This window comes from Gymnoscopelus braueri, assembly GCF_963280865.1.
Source record: "Gymnoscopelus braueri genome assembly, chromosome: 15".
Lineage (NCBI taxonomy): Eukaryota > Metazoa > Chordata > Actinopteri > Myctophiformes > Myctophidae > Gymnoscopelus > Gymnoscopelus braueri.
This window is the reverse complement of record NC_137620.1, coordinates 39,568,205-39,584,141: the sequence shown is the minus strand read 5'-3', so window position 1 is coordinate 39,584,141 and position 15,937 is coordinate 39,568,205. Positions and strand designations below refer to the sequence as shown.

Sequence of the window (15,937 nt, the reverse complement as noted above, 5' to 3'; positions counted from 1 at the left end):
GAACATGCATTGTCAGGTCAGGATACAAAGTTTGTGGTTAAAATAATAGACAGGGCTCTGTTATTTTATAGGAGGGTAAGTTGAAATGACGCCCCCTGGTGGTCCTATCTCACAGTAAAAACAACGAGATAGGGGTTTTATCTCTCCATGGGTGGAAATAAAAGCCATTAAAATGAGTTTAAAGTGGTTTATCTCTGCCAGAGGGGTGGGACACTGACGTGAGATAATCTTGCGGAGGATAAAGTAATTCCATGGGAAAAAAATAATAAAAGCAAATCAGCTTCCAGAGATAATTATTATTAATGGGGTGTGTGTGTGTGTGTGTGTGTGTGTGTGTGTGTGTGTGTGTGTGTGTGTGTGTGTGTGTGTGTGTGTGTGTGTGTGTGTGTGTGTGTGTGTGTGTGTGCGTGCGTGCGTGTGTTGGTTGTGGAAATTGGAATACATTTTAGAAGATTGTTTCAATACAAAAGATGCTAATAATATGACAATAATTCCTATGAAATATAATAATGATAAATAGGGAAAGGGATGGAAGAAGATGGAAGAAGGAAAGGTGGACAGGGTCCAGTTGCCTCGGAAAGCAACAGGAGTCTTGAGTCTGACACCGATCTGGATGTCGGGCCAGAGTTTTAACTAAAACTAAGATGAGAGAACATATCACTTCAGTCTCAGCAACACTGCATTATTGGCTCCCGGTTGTTTTTAGGATTGATTTTAAAATGATTTTACTTAAGCTCTTAATGGGCTGGCACCCTCCAACCTCTAATCTATGACCTCCTGCCTAGATAGGTTCCAAACCACCCCCTCAGGCCTTCTAGTGCTGGCCTACTCGAAGTGCCTAAAATCATATATAAAAAACACGGTGAAGCAGCATTCTGCTTCTTCGGGCCGACGGCTTGGAATAAACTCCCATTGATTACACCTAAGACAGGCACCCTCTGTGGACAGCTTTAAAGCACAGCTCAAGACACATTTCTTCACTCTTGCTTTTAGTTGATTTGTTTTCTAAATCTCTGTGTTGTTATTCATGTCTTCACTGTTTTGCTTGATTCACTGCCTTTTTGCTTTGGCCATTACCATAATAGGCTACCATATTTTTTTTGCCATTACTTTAATGCTATTATTTTAAACAGTTTTAATGTTGTTTTTTCTTTTTCTCCTCTTTTTGCGTTATTGTTAAAGTATTACTGCTTTTCTGTAAAGCACTTCTACTTAATTTGTTTTATAGTTTTTTGCTCAGTAAAGCACTTTGAGCTGCATTCATGTCAAGGGTGCTATATAAATAAAGTTTATTATTATTAATAAGAACCTGTGTCAGTGTCCTAACAAAGCAAGAGGGTCGACTGGAGAAGTGGTGACAAATATTTATCTCAAATAACATTATAAACAGTGGCCAAGTTACTAAAAAAGTAAAGTAAAAGTAAGTTACAGTTATAGTTACTAGTTCCTAGTAATAGTTACTAGCTACTGCTCTAAAAAGGTAACTAGTTAGTTACTTTACTTAAACATAATAATACATTAAAAAAAACAGCCAACCTAAAAGTACTACAGCCAACAAAACAAAACAATGGGGGGCTTTTGGAGGAGCTGAGACCGGAGAGCGAGCCGCTTGGAGCAAACAGCATAAAAAAGTAAAACTTGACTGTAAAAGTACCTTAACTGTTGACTGCCTATCTGTTCTGTTATTGGATGGACCGTCCCCTCGGGCTATGAGAGGGAAACCATGACTATGCTGTCTGGGAGATGGGATCTAAAAAAAACAGCAGTGCCGTCACAGAGTTTAAAGGGATGTTTTAGAGCCGACGAAACTTACTGAGAGCTCATATCATAAAATGTAAACATAAAGTGAAAGTGTCCCATTCTGAATAACAGTGATACAAGCCACTGAAGCAACACATTAAAATAATGTAATAAACAGCTCATATATGAGAAATACAGCATCTAATATAAAACATGACATGCAGGAGTAGCGAACGAGTGAGCAGGAATTGGAACGTGGCTCAGTCCAGCCGGCTTGATTCCTCCGGACTCACATATAATCCTCTCCTCCTCGCTCGGAGGCGGGACTACTGCGCGAGTGGAGTGGAGCGAGTGTGGAAGTTGGGGTATTGGAACTTGGCTAATGTCTTGGTGGCGACAGTGCCGGTGCTGGAAAGCGAGACTTTCCGGTGGGCGATGCGACCTGTGAGATGCTGACGCCGGTCAGTTGCTCCACCACGGCGGGCAGCCTGGACATGATGTCCAGGACCTCTCCTGCCAGCTTGGATGCTCCCACCTCCGAATTGCCGCTGGACACCATGGTAATCTTCTTGGCATTGGACAGTGGCTTGCTGATCTCCTCTGCAATCAGAGGTAGTGTCTTTAGCAGCATGTCAACCATGGCTCCCTCCTGGTACTGCTTGAAGGCTTCTGCCTTCTTGGCCATCTGCTGTGCCTCAGCACGACCTTTAGCCTCTATGGAAAACGCCTCCGCCTCGCCTCTCAATCGGATGGACTCAGCTTCCGCCTCTGCCTGCATGATGAGCCGCAGACGCTGAGCCTCAGCCAGTTTCTCCAGCCTGTATCTCTCGGCGTCGGCTGGCTTCTTCACCTGGGCCTCCAGCTCCTTCTCCCTGCGGGCTACCTCCTGGTCCTGTAGGACGATCTGCTGGGTCCGTTCCACCACCACCACCTCCATCTTCTCCTCCTCTATTCGCTGCTTGGTCTTAGCCACCTGGAGCTGGTAGGCCATCTCTGACTCTGCCTTCTTGGTGTTCACCTCCACGTCGTATGTTGCCTTCTTCAGCTCAAAGTCTCTCCGGGCCTTAGCCATCTCGATCTCGTTCTTATACTGTGCAGACACCTTCTCCTGCATGGCGTGAGCCTCGCTGATGGCGGCATCTCTTCTGCACAGTGCCTCTCCGATCCTGGCGTCCCTCTGCACCTGGGCTGTCCTGGCCTTACCCAGGGAGAGCAGGTAGCCGTGGTCGTCGTGGACGTCTTTGAGCGTGTAGCTGACCACTCCGATGCCCATGTTCACCAGGTCAGAGGATGCCACCTTGAACACCTGCTCTGAGAACTTCATACGATCCTTGTAGATCTCCTCCACGGTCAAATGGGCAATGATGGCTCTCTGGTGTCCCTCCAATGTCTCCAGAGCAATCGTGCCGATCTCTGCCTCCGACCTTCCCATGAACATCTGACAAGCGGTGGCCAACATGTCCTGGTTCTGTCCCTGGATCTTCACCTGTGCGATGCCAGTGACAGAGATGGGCACTCCGTGGCGGGTGTACACGTTGTCACTCTTCACGTTCAAAGTCAGAGTGTTCAGAGTGATCTTCTGGACCATCTGAACGAATGGAAGGACAAACACTCTGCCTCCGGCAATAATCAAGGGAGGAGAGCGATTGAAACCGGATACAACCATGGCTTCATTGGGACCACAAGTGTGGAACATCTTGACCTCTACCTGAATTGGTGGTGATTTGATTTATATGACTGAAAAATAGCTTTGGGAGATAAGCTCGCTTTACTTCACTTTGGTTGAGACAAGGCCCGTTGCAGTGATAATCGATTAGAACTTAACCAAGATGTCTTTGGTGGAAGCTAGAGACAGTACCGTTGGCTAGTGTGCAAGTTCTGGATTCTGGATTTCTTCTATATCAAAAGAGGGTTGGTTGCTGTGACACTCCAAGCTTCGCTGATCCAAAGTGAAGTCTGAGACTGCGTTTGTACATATTATACCCATGTCTCTAAACTCCACATGCCTGTGTCATCCTGCTGATGTCACAAAGACTCAGCTGGTATGAATCTGATGTCAGTACCCATTGTAATAGAACCATGAGGCAATGTCTATGATGTAAGTACTGTACTATGACATCAATACTATGAAGTCTGTACTGCGACGTCAATGAAGCAATTTCTAACTGGTTGGAATAACGTGTTCCTTCCATGTGCTACGTCCAACCAGGGAAACTCTCCCCTGTCAGGTGACAAGAAGGTCAGTTGGCTCTCATGCATTGAAGGAGGCATGAGCTCGGCCTTGGCCTCCCTATGTTGACGGATTACATAGACAATTGGCACTGGGTGTGAAAAAATGGGGTTACAAAATCGTGGGATAAAAAAATAAATAAATAAAGCAATTTCAGAAATCTCCATATTTGGGCATTTCAAGAGACAGACTCACAGAAAGACAAACAGACAGATACAGAGATTCCTGGAATTTATCTTTAGACACAAGATTAGTGCAGTACCTGTTATCACAGTAGGGCTGCAAATATCAATTATCTTGTGGTTATTCTATTGATTACTTTTTCGATTATATATGTATCTATGACATAGACCTACCGTCTTCTCGTGGACAGTCCACAGTCGTTTGAGTCGTCAACAAGTCCAAGGAGTTTGACTCAGGCCGGGTGTGACTATTAGTATTGATACCTTTACTTAAGTAAAACATTTTCTTTTAGAATACAGCAATGTCTACAAATAGCCACTAGATGGCGACATGGCCCACATTAAGAAGAGAGCCCAAGAGAGAGAAACTTTGTGTTACCTCTGTGGTAATGTTAAGTTTGTAATTAAATGTGCAATTAAAATGAGTATGTGATTATGAAGATGGAACACTACTCGCTAACCTTCACCACTCAGACACACACTCACATAAGTTTGTTTTGTAAGTTTGTTTGGAGGTGAATAACTAATTGGCGTGTCTCAGTAGAGAGAGCTGAGCTCATTATGAAAACCAAGTCATCCCTGGAGCCAGCCATATCTTAAGAGAAACACATTCTACTCAAAGTGGAGCAGCAAGTTGCCAACTTAAGTCATTGAGTGCTGCACACAGCGTCGGGGGGTGTAGTTGTGTATAATCTGGCAGCAGGTGTGAAGTATTTGTAAAAGTTCCAAGACAAAATCTAAGTAGTGTTCCCTGAGCTACTAGATGAATAGACATGGAAGTAGTGTGCTCAGGCTGGGAGACAATTACTACTGGCGTTATTCTAAATAAGTGACAAACCTTTTCATTTCAAAGACCCCCAGTTTGATATGCATTATTAGGCCACAGACCACCATAGGATATTTTATACATCTCTGGGACCCCAATCTACCAGTGGTGGAAGAAGTACTCAAGATAGTTTAAGTAAAAGTAGCAATACCACAATGTAGAAATACTCTGGTACAAGTAATAGGCCTCTGTTCAAAATGTTACTTGAGTAAAAGTGCCAAAGTATTGGCATCGAAATATACTTAAAGTACCAAAAGTAAAAGTACTAAAATGTTTTGAAAATAGCCTACAGTATGTATAGAATAGGGCTGATGTATGTTTTATGATATAATGACCTATATCTGCAAAGTAACTATAGTAACTAAAGTTTTCAAATAATTGTAGTGGAGTAAAAGTACAATATTTGCCTCTGAGATGTAGTGGAGTAGAAGTAAAAGTAGTGAAAATTGGTGTGAAGTAAAATTACCTCAAAATTGTACTTAAAGGTTGGGTAAGTGATTTGCGTTGGTTAAAATAATTGTTAAATAGCTCTATATTCTGATAGTAGGCTACTCATTGCTATAGAGTGTTTGTTCAGTATTAGGAGTCTCCTTGTCTCTCCACCTCTTTATTAAACAGAAAATGCATTTTCGTTTCAGTTTCAGTTTCATTTCCAATTCTATCCAACCAGGACAGAGAACTCAATCAGGATACAGATTAAACAAGTGAAATTGGAAGTGATGACACTAAGAAATGAGCAGGCAAAATTGGAACTGGAACACTATACAAATTAAGCTTAAAAATGGGTACTTTCTCCTGATTGGCTGAGATTTTTTTTAGAAGTAAAAGTATTGGAAATTGGAAATACTCAAGTAAAGTACAAATACCTCAAAATTGTACTTAAGTACAGTAGGCTACTTAAGTAAATGATACTTAGATACTTTCCACCACTGGTCACAAGACATACCTACCCTGTCAAAGGCCATCCTACAGGGCACAGTAGAGGGAAAGCGGAGAAGAGGCAAGATGAGAAAGTCCTGGATGGAAAACATCAAGGAATGGACCGGCTGCAGCTTCCAAACCCCTGCTTCCTACAGCAGAAGATGGAGAGCGCTGGAGATCCCTGACTGACCCCTACAGCCCCCCTAGGCCATGGGATGAGTGAGTGAGAAGGGACCATCTGGACCCCTGGTTAAGAAACCGTGTTATAACTTAAAAACATCATGCATGCGTTAAGTGACATCTCACAGCTTAAAAAAGACCTCCTTTAATTTACACGTCTTGCTTTGTGACTGTCATTAGATTATTTCACAGATTAACCACTTTCCACATGGTATCCCTACTTTGGGCATGTCGTTATAGTCAAAGATGTCATTATAGTCGAGATCCCATTTGGATCTCAAAGATCCACATGGGAACTGCGTGGCTCCAATGTGGATCTCGGACTTTATGTCTCAGCCTGTGACGTCAGTCACATATGACCTAAAATAATAATATTATTATTTGGTCCGAGGGGTGTTTTTGCCGGACCCAGGGGGTCTGGCTTACATGAGGCTTTGTACCTGTTTCGTCCATACATGGGCATGGTCACTTTGTCCTTAGGCCCCAGCCATAAAAGTCTGTCCCCCTTTCGTCCATATACATGGGCATGTTTTGTACCTGTTTTCTCCATACATGGGCAAAAAACAGGTTTTGTCAGACACAGCAGGCTGACACGTCATGTGAAGTCTGGGTCTGGCAGAACCAGGTCTCCTGGTCTTGTTTGTCACCGTATGTGTGCACATACGCGAAGTTTGTCCTCTGCATTTACCCATTCTATAACTACTAGGAGCAGTGAGCAGCCATTAGTACGGCGCTCTGGGAGCAGTTAGGGCAGGGATCTTCAACAGGGGGTCCGGGACCCCCAGGGGGTCCTCAGAGTTACTACAGGGGAGCCGCCAAATCTTTGTGTGATTTCTTTTTTTTACATTAACCACTTTAACCCTAGAATCCTTATTCTGAGGGGAACATTAGCCGAAAATAGCAGATCTACAAGCCCACAACGCCTCGCGCTGCGAGGCGTTGTGGCCTTGTAGAGCGGCTATTTTCGGCAAAGAGGTTTGGTGTACAAGTTTTCTAAGTATTGAGTGTTTAAGTGGCTAACTGTCTGAAAATATACATTAACATGAATCCAACTCAACAAAACACAATGTGCTGTCAAACAAGTCTATGAAGCCTGGTATGAAATCTATGAAAAAAGTTTAATTTGCAACACAATTTTATACAACATGTAGTGGGGGTCCGTGCCCAGCTTCATCTCTCTCTCAGCTAAGGGGTCCTTGGCCTGAAAAACGTTGAAGACCCCTGAGTTAGGGGTTAGGTGTCATGCTCAGGGACTTCAACACATTGCTGACGCCTGGAATCAAACCTAGCTTGGGGACCTTTGGCTTCCCAGGCGGGCTCTCTAACCATTCAGCCATGGTCGCCCCCATATCACATCTGATGTACGGTATGACTCCAATTTTGGCCAAGGTTTCAGATCCCCAAAATATTTCCAAAAATGTAAAGATGTGTGAGGCCTATTTGGAGTATGCATAAGAAATGTGGAGCTTATCAGTCCAGCGGTTTGTGAGATAGCTCCTGACACAGACGCACACGCACGCACGTACATGTGTGCGACGTGCATGCATGCAATTTCTTCTACTTTAGAAAAATTATCTAAAAAGAGAAAAAGTCTAAAATAGATAAAGCCACGCTCTCTAACTTTCATGTCCTGCTCGGGATTTGAACCTGCTTTCCTCCATGCAAGTGTAGAAATGTTTACCACTGAGTCAACAGAGCCTGCTTGCTCAGGGGATAAATACAGTTTTGACCTTCAGGTAGTAGGAGGCCCTACCACTTGTCAACTATATGCTCCTGCCAGACCAGATGTTGAAAATGGTTCAGTCCAGGTCAAGCCTGCCCTGTGAGAGAAACATCAGTGCTGTCAGAGGAAGAATGAACGTCAACAGGAAATGCTTGGCTTGTTCTCTGATGTACATTTAACCCGTTAAGACCGGGAACGCATCCGTGTTCATTTTTTGATTTCTTTGGCTATTCAAAAATAGCCGATATGCAAGCTTGTGGCACGGCACCGAGCGCCGCGCTATGAGCTTGTAGATCTGATTTAAAAAAAAATTTTTTTAACTCAAATCTTTGCTTCTAGGGGTTCTACAAATGTCTTCTAAATCCTAACAGGTTTTAAAAAAAATTATTTACGTATTTTGCTATAAGCAGTGGTTCTCAAACATTTTCATGTCAAGGACCCCCAAAACTATATGTATTTGGCTGCGGACCCCCCATCTCAAAATATTTTGTTCCAGGGACCCCCAGAAGCAAAGATTTGAGTAACAAACGTTCCCTTTAAAAACATAACTCATATTCAAAGATTTGCACACATTTTCACGATTTAAATGAGCTTGTATATCTGCTATTTTTGAATAGCCAATGAATCTAGAAATTACACAGATGCGTTCCCGCATTGAATGGGTTAAAACAAACACTCATATGTGCCAGCACGAAAAAAGAAAAAAAAACAGCGCATTTCCCCCTTTACGTATAAAAACAAAGAAACTGAACTGGAAAACATGTTGTAGGTTTTGAATCAGAGGAAACAGCAGGATTGCTGATAAGTAGAGCTATCAAAACCATTGGCACCGAAAGGTTTTCATCCAGGGAACCAAACAAAGTTATCTTTAAAAAAAATAGCGATTATACATGGAACATGGAGCAGAATTTCATGCAGACTTCACTAGACAACCTACAGTAGTATTGTTGTAACTTGTGGCAGTCGGGCACTGTATCCCTGAAAGCTGATTAAAAATAAATTTTAATAATAGGGAGCTCCCCAAGGTGATAAAAGAAGAGACATTTCTTTAGAGGAGAAGGAATTCTGTTAAAGAGCTTTTTGAGATGCAAAGTGTATAAATCCACGTCTGAGCTTTAGCTGTCTGAGCTGTTAGTGAGCATATTACAGCTGAGGCTCAGACCTACTGCTGGCACCTCGGGATCGAGTCTGGTTCATGACCATAATCATCGTCGAAACTTCTTGTCTCCATATCTTTTTTAAACTTTGTTTTTTTTTTCTCGTAAATTCTACTTGATCATACTACAGCGTCACACAAAAGCATAAAAAGTAAAAGATCCTCAAGCTCGAAACGTGGCGTGAAGCGACGGATCTGCTACTTTTACTATTTTTCAATTTGAATCCTGAAATGTAACAGTTTTGGACTTACGAAGTTTCCACTCGACGGACAAGATATATTTCCTGTCTCTATTTTGTCCTCAAAAGTCAGGGTGTTGAGCTGCAATTCAGAATAGTGAATAAATGTTTTTTGTTGTTTTTTTTTACCAATGTTGACCACTATACTAGGCCCGCCAAAAAATCTCCCCCGAAATGTTCACCCCAGATTAGGGACGATATAGGGTTCAAGTGTTTTTTGGGTTTTTCTGGCTCTATTACAGTAGATAGTACAGTGACGAGTATCAGGAAACAGGGAGAGGTGCGCAGCAAAGGTCATCGGGATCAGGAATCGAACCCACGACTCGCTGTCAGGCTTGCATTGGAGTTTACATGTGTTGTGCGCCTTAACTGACTAGAACGTCAGTGCCCCAGTTAAAGTGGTTTTAATACAGTAATACAACTGTGGTGGTTGGAGACGGTCTCCCTGCCATTTAGAACCTGTGTGTTTGGGTAGGAACACGACTGGTTGACCAATAATACTGCCTGAAGCTCAAAGGGCAATATCTCCCCTGCCCAAGCGGGCATTCCGATCAGCAGTATGAATATCAGCCCTCGCACAGAAAACCAAACCGTCAAATCCTGGGTAAGAGTGATCTTGGGGCACCCGCTGGCCTAACGGTCCAGGCACGTACCACATAATGCGGGTTCGAGTCCCGTTCCCGATGACCTTTGCTGCATATCTCCCCGTCACTCGCTCTCTCTTTCCTGTCCATCTTCACTGCAGAAAAGCCCCCAAAAAAGAAAAAGTCTGATCTTATACAGACCGCAGCTTTAATGAAAAACACTAGAAAAGTATAAACAAACTACTTTTCAAACAATTGACCTACGCTTTCACCCGCTTGAAAAATAAATCAGTCATAAAATGAGCTTACATCACAGACAACCAATCAGAATGGAGTAAAACAACAAAGCACCTATTTTTTTTAAGCATGAAAAATAATTTATTTATAATGATATAATAATTTCATCACATTGGTAATATATAGCTGCAAGGGGGGGGGGTTGTTTTGTTTCTGTGTGGCCCCTCCCTCCGTGCTACAGATTACACTGTTAGATAGGGGCGAGGGGGGGACAGAGGTTATTCAATACATACATGGAATATTCCTTTAAATATGTCTTCTTCAACAAGGAATAACAAAAATAGAATAATTCCCAGAACTCTGTCTGCATCTCTCTCTTTCTCCATAATGTCTCTCGTATCTCTCTTTACAAGCCTTCCATATTCAAGTCCTCGAGGGCTTATATCAAATAGACTTTGCTCATACTTTGTGTTTGTTTTAACCTCCCGGGGGTGTATCGGGTGAGACGGGGCTGCCCACATACTTTAGTTTAGGATGACCCGGTGTGCATCTCACAGTTTTGACAACCCACTGTAAAAGTCTGTTTTTTCTGTGACTGAGCAGACGCCACCCAACCTGGCACTCAAGAGGAAGTTAAAACAAACACTATGAACTGCAAAAAAAAGCTCATTCTCTGCAGCCATCATAATGTTTTTCTAAGGGGGGTGGGGGGGGTATAGGGGCACATAATTGGACCGCGTTTAATCAGGTCTTTCAGGATGGGAATGCTGGCCTAGGATCAGTGCCTAGAACAACTGGAGAACGGTCCTACTACTCAAGGTGAAAGCTATTCTAGGCCAGAGTTCCCATTTCACATTACTTACACTGTACCTGTAAAATGCACACAGGCCTACAGCATACATTTATATGTATCCAGGCTCATAATAAATGTGTACCATTAGCATCTTTAAAGCTACTTTGTGGATAATTGTAATTTCTACGCAGATTAGTTGAATTCACAACAGCGCTGACCACTGCTGTGGTCGACATTGGTTGAGCAATAATTTGGAAATGACCTTCAGAAATAATGACGTGCGGTCGATATAAGCGTGATACTACTTCGCTGTACCACTGTGTCTCACTCACACGCCGAAAATAGCCGATCTACAAGCTCACCACGCGACGCATCCGTGACACGTCGTGGGCTTGCAAATCGTCTATTTTCGCCACGCAACACCGGGAGCATAATAAGGCCTTTTTTACATACCGGGGACCATAGCAAAAAACGCAAGCGATCCGAAACTGCGTCTGTGAATATTTCACATCAAACTATTCATAATAGTTGAAGCCTCCTTCATAAAGGCTGATGCTTTTTTTAATCCACGTTGGAAAAATCAACCTTGTTCAGTCAAAAAAGAAAAGAAAACATCTCTTTATCAGTGCGTAATAAGTTACATTCTGTGTGAATGTACTTATGACACAAAGAACACTTTGAAAAAAAAAAATCACATGGAGGAGAAAAACTGCTCCCGGCGTGTGAGGACCTTAAAGTTGGAATGAGTGTGTGCCTGGAACAGTGCAAATAAAGCACTGGGAAATCAAGCCCCATGCATAATATAATATGCAGTGTTCCAGCTCTGTGGTGTTCTGTTCTGACCAGGCCAAACAAACCAACGCTCACAGCCACCCAAGAGGATTTATAACAGATAGCCTAATGCTAGTGGTTCTCAAACGTTTTCATTTTCCAGGACCCCCAGGTTTACTATGCAATAAGGCCATGGACCCCCGTAACTCTGAGAGCGTACAAATGGAACCAAATGGACCCGTAAGGGTCCATTTGGTTCCATTTGTACGCTCTCAGAGTTACCCAATCATTTAGCAGGGGGGACCCTCTGGAACCCTCTCGAGGACCCCTGGGGGTCCCCGGACCCCACTTTGAGAACCACTGGCCTAATGCAGTGTTTCTCAAACATTTTTATGTCATTAGACCTCCCACAAACTGGGGGTCCAATGACCACGTCACCACGGACCGCCCCATAACTCTGAGAGTGTACAAACGCCCCTCTTACGGGACCATTTTGGCTCCTATAACTAATTATTTAGCTGGGGACCCCTGGAACCCATGCAAGGGGGTCCCCCCCCAGGGCCCCAGTTAGTTTGAGAACCACCGGCCCAAGGGGTTTTGCGATGATTCGTTATGCATTTTCTTTTGTCACATATTGTCTTAATTAAAGAACTTGCATTGGGAATGACAACACAGGATTTGTAACCGCTGTAATAAAGCAGCTTAGTCAACCTCGAGATAAAACCATAAAATGTTGTGCTCTGTCGGGCTTTGGAGAACATTTAATGCTCTGAACGGAACATTATTACCAATGTTCTTTGTGGGCCAAGCTCAATAAAAACAGTTTTTGAAACGCAGTGTGCGGAGAGCCCTCTTGACTCTCCTCTGTTTGTTTGTTTCGTCTCCTAGCAACAGGCTTGCTATTCCCGCCGTTTGGTGTGTGACTGTGAAATCAAAAGAGGTTCTTAATTAATATAACTTTTAATAACTGTACTCGCTCTGTCGCTCGCTCGCTCGCTCGCTATCTCTCCGTTACACCGTGTTGTCTCGTTCTCCCTCTCTTTCAGCCATCTGCCCAGAACTTCCTTTAATCACGCCCCTGGGACACGGGGCGAGTGAGAGAGCGAGGGAAGAAGCTTTTAAAGTGATTATGTGAGTCATACACAAGCTGGAGAGGAGAGGAGAGGAGAGGAGAGGAGGAAAAGAGTAATAGAGCGTCTTTTTTTTACCCTGGTAATCCCCACATTGAGTGGAAGTAGACTTCGATTTTAGTGATTAAGAATTCCCTCATACGTACAGTACATAGATATGAAAATAAAGCAGACCCTCAACTTTTAAAAAAACAGCAGATCTACAAGCTCGCAGAGCTAACAAGCTTGTGGATCGTCTGTTTTCGAACAGCCAAAGTAAACTAGGGCAGTGGTTCTCAAACCAATATCTCTGAGAGTTATTGGTTAACACATACAAATACGACCAAATGGACCCGTAAGGGTCCATTTGGTCGTATTTGTATGTTTTAACCCCGCCCCTCCCGTTTGTATGCGAGAGCTGGCGAAAACTTCTGGGAACTCAGATTATGTTTTAACCAATGTGTTCCATGTGTACACTCTCAAAGTTACAGACCTGTAAGGGTCCATTTAGAAGACCCTCAAGGAACCCTGAGGGTCCCTGATGGACCCAACTTGAAAGAACCACTGAAATAGGGCTTAAAGGGATAGTTCACCCCCAAAATGTTTTTTTTTCTATCGATTAGTCACCCCATGGAGACTTGAATTCATGTCAATAATTTGATGACCGGCAGTGGTTCCAGTAGGAGACTTAAAGTGTCAACTTTGAGTCTCCTACCGGATACATTAGTATCTTTCCGCCGGTCATCAAATTATTGGCTTAGGAATGTGACAAAAACAAAAAAAAAACTTCATGAATTCAATGCTTCATGGGGTGACTAATCGATTTAAAAAAAAAGTCATTTTGGGGTTGAACTATCCCTTTAAGTGGTTCATGTCTATTCTTCGCTCAACTACTTGAAATATCCAGCGACTGCTTTGACTTACTCTCTCATATTGTCCAGTTATGTGCCACGGAGAGCAGGACGTACGTTGGCGTCCGTTCCAACCAATCCCTACGCCAGGTGACGTCACTAACATCAACAGCTGGCATGGAGTGTGTTGTGTGTGTGTGTGTGTGTGTGTGTGTGTGGTTTGGAACGACCCTGCCATACACTGCAGGCCCTCCGCCATGCAGAACATGGCCTGTAGGGGGTGCCAAGTCTCAAAAGAAAATAAGGGTGTGTGTGTATCTGTGTATAATAATACCAAGGCAGCTGAATACAAAAAAAAAAAATACAAAAAAAAAATAAGAACACAGGTGAGGCGTCAAAGCGTGAGGCCCCATGATCAGTATACAAGGCAAACGAACACAGAGTTTCATAGCTTCATTTTTTTTTTTCATTCACTAAATATTTAAAACAAGCGTCACTTGACTAGTCGTCATAAATGGGGATAATTTATGGTTTTTTATTTGTTCTTCGTGTCCCTCTCCCTCGTTGTTTTTTGTTCTCAGGATGATGGAATACCTGCAGGGTTGTTCTTGTTGTAAGAAGAGAGCTGTGAGGGTTGTTTTCTCTATCTTTCTCTCTCTCCCTCTCTCTCTCAAGCTGTCATACTGTGCGCCATTCCACCTTTTCGTCACCGGGGGGAGCTCTGACTCAGTAGCACCTCGGTTTGTTTGCTGATTGGGAGTCAGACGAGCCCCCCCTCCCCCCCCCCCCCCCCTCCTTCCTCCTCCACCGTCCAACCCGAGGCAGAAAGAGAGCCAGTTGGTTCTGAACTGGCTCTCTTAAATTGTAATCCTTTGGAATCTGGTTGGATGGGCGTTACAGAGCCAGTCGGGTCGGCGTGGTCCAGGTCAAACTTCACAGGTTGTCCGTTGTTGTTGGGGAAAAAAAGCGAGGTCCTTTAACGGCAAAACGGACTCAAACGCCCGTCTGTCTGCCATTAGTAAATGTTTGTGTATGTCCATCCCTCTTCACGCACGCGCACGCACACGCACACGCACACGCACACGCACACGCACACACACACACACACACACGCACACGCACACACGCACACGCACACGCACACAATGCAGATGAACGTGGACAGAAAGAGAAAAAGACTGAATAAATTAAATAAGTAAGATCTGTTTCCCCGCCCATTGGCGCCCTCGAGTCGAATGGAGAAAAGGATGTGTGTGTGTGTGTGTGTGTGTGTGTGTGTGTGTGTGTGTGTGTGTGTGTGTGTGTGTGTGTGTGTGTGTGTGTGTGTGTGTGTGGTTAATATTCAATGCATTGACATTCACACTGTGTCTCAGTCTGCCAAGCTCAGATGCATAGAGTGAATGCAGAGAGAGAGAGACAGGGGGGGAGAGAGAGAGAGAGAGAGAGAGAGAGAGAGAGAGAGAGAGAGAGAGAGAGAGAGAGAGAGAGAGAGAGAGAGAGAGAAGGTTAAGGTGGGTTAGTGGGGGAGGGGTGGGGGGGAGGAGAGGAGGAAAGGAGGGAGGGAGAGGTTAAAGAAAAGGATGGCATGAGTGCAGCAAGAAAAGAGAGATGGTTGAACGACAGAGAGGGAGGGGGAGAGAGAGAGAGAGAGAGAGAGAGAGAGAGAGAGAGAGAGAGAGAGAGAGAGAGAGAGAGAGAGAGAGACTGTGCTTGCAGTTGCGGGGAGTAGAGAAGAAAAGATGAGATGAGACATGAATGAATGAGAGAATTATGACACAGACATTGCGAGGAAAATGAGATTGCAGTACACAGTGAAATAGAGGGGAAATATGGAAATGTGTGAAGGCAGAGTCAATCTGTGCTTTGTGAAAGGAGAGAGCAATATATATTCCATGACGATCAACAAGCTCACAAACGCGTTGTGATGCTTGTAGATGGCTATTTTCTGAATTAAAAAAAGAATCTGTTCTTTATTCAAATCGATCATTTTGTTCTGTTGAATCGATTCATTCGATTAACAGTTGCTCTCTTTACAGTATACTGTATATATACAGTATTTGAGCGAGTGTTAGAGCGGTGATGAGGACCGAGGAAACAAGATGAGATGATTGGTAATAATGACTAGTAGCAGTGCAGGCTACAGCGCCCCCATCAGGGACAACAAGCTACTACGTCTAGTGGAGGACTCCCATAAACAGAGGGAACCAACCAAGGGGGGCTTTGCTCTCGCAATGTCTGCAATGTCTGCATGCACTACTAATGGAGAAATACATAAATATATTCTGTCTCTTTTTCTCTCTCTCACACACACACACACACACACACACACACACACACACACACACACACACACACACACACACACACACACACACACACACACACACACACACAC

At 43.7% G+C, this 15,937-nt stretch overlaps 1 protein-coding gene across 1 annotated transcript; it reads right to left on the bottom strand.

Moving 5' to 3' along the window:
• Positions 1–2,119: 2,119 nt before the first annotated feature.
• LOC308101531 (flotillin-1-like) lies at positions 2,120–3,436 on the bottom strand (the record flags this gene model as incomplete). The annotated part of the gene is made up of 1 exon (XM_080450950.1): positions 2,120–3,436. One exon carries the CDS (start codon positions 3,434–3,436, stop codon positions 2,120–2,122), a length of 1,317 nt encoding a protein of 438 aa, XP_080307076.1.
• Between the last annotated feature and the right edge of the window lie 12,501 nt (positions 3,437–15,937).